This window comes from Galeopterus variegatus, unplaced genomic scaffold (genome assembly GCF_000696425.1).
Source record: "Galeopterus variegatus unplaced genomic scaffold, G_variegatus-3.0.2 Scaffold1037, whole genome shotgun sequence".
Lineage (NCBI taxonomy): Eukaryota > Metazoa > Chordata > Mammalia > Dermoptera > Cynocephalidae > Galeopterus > Galeopterus variegatus.
In genome coordinates, this window is record NW_007727148.1 from 228,162 (window position 1) to 235,300 (window position 7,139).

Sequence of the window (7,139 nt, forward strand, 5' to 3'; positions counted from 1 at the left end):
TGCTGCAGGTTGCTATGGGGTAATAGTTGCCTGATTGAGAAATACCAGTCCCTTGGTATCTATGGGGGATTGGTTCTAGGACCCTCACAGATCCCAAAATCCAAGGATGCTCAAGTCCCTAATTTAAAATGGTGTGGTATTTGCATATAACCTATGTAATTCTCTCATATACTTTAAATCATCTTTACTTATAATACCTAATACAATGTAAGTAGTTGTTTTACTGGATTGTTTAGGGAAAGGAAAAAACAGACATAATTTTTTTCTAATATTTTTCATTAGCAGTTGGTTGAACAGATGCAGAACCCATGAATATGGAAGGCCGACAGTAATTAATGTTCTGGAGGGATTCAAGATCCTTCCCCTTCCCAACCGAATGCAAATCACTCAATGATTTCCTGCCCAAAGGTAGACAGGTGAGCGTGTAATGGGAAGGGGACCTCTTTTCCTCTTTGAGTTAAATTAGGAGTGTCTACTGGCTCAGAAGGCAGAAGAAAGGATGGTTGGAAGCAATGCTCTAGGAGCCTCTTTGGTCAGAGACCGAAGCCTGCAATTCCAGTCATTGCCGTCAGGGATCGCCAACTATCTTCTCCCTAGGTAAATGTGGAGGGCACATAAACAAGTGGCTTTCAGCGGTGTGACCTGCCTCTGTGGCTTTTCCCTACACCAATACCCAAACATATACCTGGGAGGGTCAGGGGCAAGCTGAGTATCCTGGGACTCGAGGACCAGTCCCCTGCACCCAAGATGAATTCCCAAGTTAAACCCATTTCTGAGATTTCCAAGCACGTTTCCAGGATGCAGATTAGAAATGTCAAATCTTAGGAGTCCAGTTGGCAAGGAAGAAGGATAACCCCTGCATACTGCAGAGGGCAAGTGCAGGATGTGGAGAGACACTGAGGTTGGAGAAGTGCTGCGGCTGGCCCCAAGTGATCGGAGCACTGGACCAAGGCTGGTCTCCAGGCACAGAGCCTCCAGTATCTTTTACTGGCAGGTCTGGGGTGGAGCCGGAGGATGGGTGAAGGCGGGCTAGTGGGTTGAACCCTTCATTTACTTCTCCAGATGGGATTCTGAGGAAGGTAGCAAGTTACTTCTTCCATTCTGTAGACAGGGGCACGCACCAGCTCTCCCGCCAACGCCTGAAATAGGGTCACGAAGAACCCCTTCGCAAAGACATACCCCCCTTTTGCAAAATTTTCTTGAAAGTCCGGAATGCAGGTATCCACCATTTGAGTCTTTAAAGCTGTCCTTGCGGGTGGCCAGTTAGCTCAGTTGGTTAGAGCACGGTGTTATTACCAAGGTCAGCCGGAAAGAAAAGAAAAGAAAACATAAGAAAAGGGGGACACAAAGGGAAAGGAAAAAGAAGGAAGGAAAGAAAGAAAGATAAAGCAGCAAGTTGTCCCGAGCCCGAAGCCCTATGGGGATTGGTATCCGGCTCCTTGGTGGTCTCTCCAAAGCTGTCCCTCGAGGAAAGGCGAGGTACGCCTGGAACTGGAACTCGGGGCTAAGCCGGGAAGAGGGGCGGAGCAGTGAGCTGTTCTCATTCGCTGCTGTCTTTCATCATCGTCCTTTTAAGGGATCCCTGGGTGCCGAGGGACACCAGTGGGTACCAGTCCCAGTCCGTGCTTCCCGGAGTGGAAGCGGACGGCCGGGGGTGGGGGTGGGGACGCGGGGAGGTGCTGGGCTGGGCGGTGGCTCCTCACCAGCGCCTCCCCGCCCACCCACCGGCTGCCGAGGAAGACCACCGTGCTCAGCGCTGTCGCGCGGCGTCCGCAGCGTCCTCCCGGTTGCTGCGCTCTCGGTCTCCGCCCCCTCGCGCAGAGGCGGCCTCGCCGCTTTAAGAGCCGCGCTGGCGATTGACAAGCAAGCAGCGCGGAGCGCGGGAGCTGCCCGAGCCAGGGGCTCCCGAGGCGCAGGTAGGCGTCCCCCGGCCTCCGGGCCAGCACCGACCCCAGGACCCATGCCTCCTTTTCGTCCTGGCAAGGCACTCTGGGCGCCTTCCCCCAGGCCCGTCCCTTCCCTCGCCACCCCCCGCCCCGTGGCCCTCTTTCAGGGATGCCTGTAGGGAGAACCAAACCCCGCTGCCCATTGACGCTGGCCCCCGTCCCTGCAGTGGGGGCCCTAAAGTGACATCGGCACAAAGGCGGTGAGCCGTGCGGGGCCTGGGTATCTGCGCGGCCTCCCCCGGGGCTGCGCGGGTTGGGGGGGACTTGGAAGCCCGGCATTACGTAAGGACCGCGCTATCAGCGCTTCCAGGTAGGGGGGGACACAGAGGTGGCTCTGCGTCCTGGTGGCGCTCCAGCCCCACCCCCTGGAGTCCCACACTTCAATCTTCCCTGGGTGGGGGTCCCGGGAAGGGGTCGCGCTGCTTCTCCCGCCTCCCAGGCTGTAGGAGGGGCGGGCTGGGGTCGGAAGCCAGGTTAGGGCCTGGGGACTTGAAAGGGAATCGATGCCAGAAGCAAAGAGCCAGGGTCAGAAAGTTACGTCACCTAAGGGGGGGCTGAGTGAGGACTGGGGACTGGGAGAGTCATTCAGTGACCTCATCCCCTGGTCTCCCGCGGCCGCGCACGCAAAGAGCCCTCTGGTGGCTCGCGACACGCCCCCCTCCCCCGGGTCCTAGCGCCCAGCGTGTTAGGGTTGGGCTCATGCGCGGGGGCGATCTGATTGTCCGTGAGAGCCCGTCGGCCCCGCCTGTAGACCCCATCCTCCGGCCCTCGATTCTGTCAAGCCTCCCCACGACCTGTCTGAATCCAAAGCGCCCTTGTCAAATCTTTCTCCTCCACACCTCTTTGTATGTGTATTGATGGAAGTTGGAAGAAACCTCCCCCTGTCACCACTGGCCCACGTCACCTGCAGGCACTGTGGGTGATTCGGATAGCTTGGAAGCAGAGGTGAGACGGCGCCTGGACCCAGGCTTTTGGGAGCCAAGGTGCGGCTTCCCAGATGCCTGGGCCCCAGACCTTGGCACGAAGCCAGGCTGGCTTGCCTGGCACTGCCGTTCTCCTGTGGGCACGGCCGGGCCTGGGCCAATCACAGGCTTGGGTGGGGGTGGGGCAGAGCGAGCCGGCCGTGGGAACACACTCCTGGGGACAAAACCCAGGCAGACTGGGCAAGACTTCTGGGCCTAGGGATTCTGTAAAGGATCCTCACTGCCTCTTCCCACCCCCCTCCCTCTAGAGAAAGGGGATTCTTGAGTCTCCCCTCTGCCCCTGCAGGTACCTCTATCTAGGAAAGCAGTACTAACCAGAAGAAGACTCCAGGTTTCAGGTCACCAGGACCTGTGAGGGGGGAAGGAAGGGATCCCTTCCCCTGCTCTCTAGGAATAGGGACAGTAGGGTTGGCTCCAGAGGCACTGGCTGGCACAGTGGATCCTGGGCATTTCTCCCTGCCTGGGTGCCAGCATGAGGGGGGTGCCCTTTCTCTCCCAGAAAGCTCCTTTATTCCCTGTCCTGGGGGCAGGTCCAGGAGGAAGGGGAGCCACTCCCCTCACCTTTGTAATTTCTGCTACCTGAGCTCAGGTGACCAGCTCAGGCCTGGGAGGGAATGGGAGCAGAGAAGTTTTTATTAAAATCAGGCAGTGGTCCCTCTGAGAAGAATACTTTTGGCGGGGGGAGGGGAAGTTGCTGTGGCTCCCCACCCCCACGGCCCAGCAGGCATTCAGAACTAAAGTGGGCACTGCCAGCTGCTTCCCCCAACTCCCCCACCCCTGCCGTGAACCACCACCTCCTGTTGTCATGGCAACTTGGAATTAGGGTATTATCCAGTAGTACATGCCCAAGAAGGCGAAGGGAGGAAGGGTGCTGGGTAACCCCCTTCTCCCTCCCGGGAGAATGGGGGCACCAATGCCAGCTTGGGGAGGCCCTGGGATGGAAACTGTGGCGGTAGACTCCGTGCCTGGTCCTGCCTGGAGCCCCCTGCTCTCCTTGTCCCAACTCTGGGCTAAGAAAGGGAGAGAGGAAAGAGAGGAAACCAGAGAGGCCTTGGGAGATAGGATACTTCTGTTTGCCAGACACAAATGTGTGTGGAGCATCTGCACTGTGCTAGGCCTGGGTTCCAGAGGCAAAAGAAACGGATGTGCTTCTGGCTCACAGTTTGGGCACATTCATCTTTCCTGCTTTTGACCCAAATTTCGTATTCTTTCTAACCCACCCACCATTTCCAAAAAAAAAAAAAGACCGCAGGCAGAAACATTTTTTTTTTAAGTCATAAATCCTGGGTTTTCATTGTACCTCTTCCTGCCTTTACATTGTATCTGCTCTTCCTGCCTCCCAGGACTGTTGGGATCATTGTCGTTACCCAACACCCAGCTTCTGGACAGAGCCCTCTCCCCTACCTTGTTGGGTGTTCCAGAAGGGGAGGCCCTTCCTATACCCTTCCCCATTGCTTTGCCCTTGTGCCTTCTCATCCTCCTCTCTCCCCCCTCCAGGAGAGATATTTCAGAGCCCTTGTGGACACCATGCCAGTTGCTGCCACCAACTCAGAGTCTGGTAAGAAGGGGGGTGAGGATGTCAGCCGATCTCAGTGGTTCAGAGGCTGGCAGGCAAGGACTTGGGGTGCGAAGGGCTGATGTGAGCCTCAAAGCTATGACAAAGGAGAGCACATTAGTGTTAGAAATGTTCCCAGTGATTATGCTGCTGCTGGGTTGTTGTTATGACATTAACCCTGTGGCCTTGAGTCAGTCACCGTCCTTTGAGGACCTAAGTTTCCCCTAAAATGAGGTGATGAGACAAGATCGGTGTTCTTAACTTTCACTGGTCCTGGATCTCTGAGAATTTGATGACAGCAATGAACCTGCATCATAGACAAATGCTTCCATGTACAAAATCTACAGGCTGCTCCAGGAGCTCATGGACCCCCTTAGGTGCATTCGGGGACCCAGCAGGTGAAGTTCTCTGTGCTGGAGGCTCTCTAAGGGTGCTGGCAGCTGCAGGCCACTATGGTTTTGCTTGGAGTTGCCTGAATTTCCCCTGCCTGGATGCCTTCCTCCTTCCTCCGAGCAGCTCCTCCCCCTGCTCTAGGCCCTCCTGCTACCTCTGCAAGACGTTCTACACCCCCACTTTGGTTAGAATGACTCCCCTGTCCCTCCCCTCTGAGAAAATGAACCAGGAAAGTGAAGGCTGCTGAAAGTGAGCCAGAGCCTAAACTGTGACACCCGTGTCCCCCAGGAAAGGCCTCTTCTCCAATAGCAGAGGGACTGTACCAATGTCTCCTAGCTTCTGCAGCCTTGGAGGGCTCAGTACCTCCATCTCGTGTCCAGTCTGGGCTTCCTGGGCTCTCTCATTGCTCCAGCCTGCCTGGGCCCCACTGTAAGCTGCTTAGAGGTTAATTGAACCCATCCCTGAGCCTGTGATTAAAGGCCTCAATCTGGGGCTGCCCAGTAAACCCATTAATAGTGCCTGGCAGGGGTGTAGAGGGAGGAGCAGGCCCAGCAGTTTGATTTCCTTGCTGCAGGCCACTTGACGGGGGCATGGTGGGGGGTGGGGAACAGGACAGGGAGTGAGCCCAGGGGTGTGCATTTAAGGCCCGCTTCCTCAAAGGACTCCTGGGGTCCCTCTCCCCTGGGTGTTGTGCCATGGGCTGCTCTGTCTTCCCATATCCAAAGGAAGAAGTACAAAGTGCTCCTCTTCCCTCAGACAGCCCCCTGCCTCCACTCTGGGCTGTATTAGCTCCTGACCTCAACAATCTAGTGGTGGTCATTAGATTATCATCTGGTGGTCATTACACGTCCCACAGGACTGAGAGAGACAGCCGTACCTCTGCCTCTGAGGTCAAGCTCTTTCTCTCCCTCCCTCCTATTAATGAGCCCTACTCTGGGGGGATCCCTGCCTTGGGCTCTGTGAAAGGTGAAGCTAGCAAAGTCCTTCTCCCACCCTTCCCCATGTGTCAATATGGTCATTGTCATTTTGGAGGGAGGTGAATGGTGTGGGTGTATTCCTCTTGCAGAGAGACACCAGCTCTACTTTGATTAAGGTGAAGGCCTCTTTTCCTGAGGGTGGGCGTGGGTTGGGAGATATGTGGGCCATGGCACAGGCCATTGAGAGTTTAGAGATCTAGCCCCTGACCTGCTGCCTTGCCCTATCTTCCCCCTTCACCAGACTCCCTCCTTTCTTTGAATCAAGGCTGGGATGTGGGGCTGCTTTCAGATGGAGCGGTCTCTTTAAATCTCTCTCACATCCCTGTGTTACTGTCCTGGTGTGTAATCCTGACTGCTGTCATGGCAACCAGGGGCGCAGTGCCACCTGGTGCCACTCCTCAGGGAATGGCTGACTGGTGGCTGCAGCAGTGCCCTGCTGGTGGCCTCATGGGTACAGGGTGTCAGAGGAATGGGGGCGCTTGGCTAGGGTAACTGCCAAATTCCCCTCCTGCCCACCCTTATTCCTGCTGCATGAGTGTGCCTTTCCCTTTCCCTTCCCCAGTTCCAAGGCGCCTGACTTGCCTCCTGGGCATCACCTCCTTGCCCAAGGGGAAGAGCTAATGGGAGATGGGGGAGGGTGCGAAGCTGCTGCTGAGATGTGGGGTCAGAAGGGCTTGGGCACCCTTCCCTGCCCACAATGGTGCCACTCCCCCGCACCCCCACCCCGTGTGGATGGCTGGCTGGCAGGTAGGGGGAGTTATTTGGTTCTTGAGGTATTTGCCTCATGCCCCAGTGGTGCCATTACCTCCTGCTGGAGGACTGAGAGTTGTTTTGGGGGCTTCCTTTGACTAAGAAAATCTTAGTAAAGGAAATAGGGCCTGGAGAGGGGACAGAGGGCAGAGGTCGGAGGGTATGGGGAGATGGTGGCATGGGGTGTATTAGAGCAGGGACTTCCAGAGAAGAGGAGGGCAGGAACAGGGGGGGCCACGACCCCTCCCCGCTTGGGTTTCCTGCAGCTGGCTGCGAGGGGAGGGTCTCTGGGCACTGCGCCGGCCCTGAAGGGGCGTCACGCTTACCGCCCCCTACCCCGTCTCTTGGCCGCCCCCTCCCCACCCCACTGCTACTAAAACGCTGGGGATCTGGGGATCGGGCCAGCCGTAGGACGAGGACTCTCTCTTTCCCACCGCCCTCCTCCCACCCCTGTCACGCCCCCTCCCCACCCGGCAGCGCCCGTCGGGGCTTTGGCCAATCAGCAAGGCGGCCAGGCCGGCTGGGCCTTGCTATT

The 7,139-nt window shown here is 56.8% G+C and overlaps 1 protein-coding gene across 2 annotated transcripts in view; it reads left to right on the top strand.

The window, feature by feature from the left end:
- The first annotated feature begins 4,432 nt into the window (after positions 1-4,432).
- The window catches only part of MPP2 (membrane protein, palmitoylated 2 (MAGUK p55 subfamily member 2)), a 35,127-nt gene continuing 32,420 nt past the window's right edge, over positions 4,433-7,139 (top strand). Inside the window, exon 1 of one of the 2 annotated variants that reach the window (XM_008574386.1) lies at positions 4,433-4,487. In XM_008574386.1, coding sequence (XP_008572608.1) covers positions 4,457-4,487 — 31 coding nt within the window. In that variant the 5' untranslated portion in view covers positions 4,433-4,456. The remainder of the gene's footprint in view (positions 4,488-7,139) is intronic. The other variant, XM_008574387.1, reaches the window with a different exon arrangement.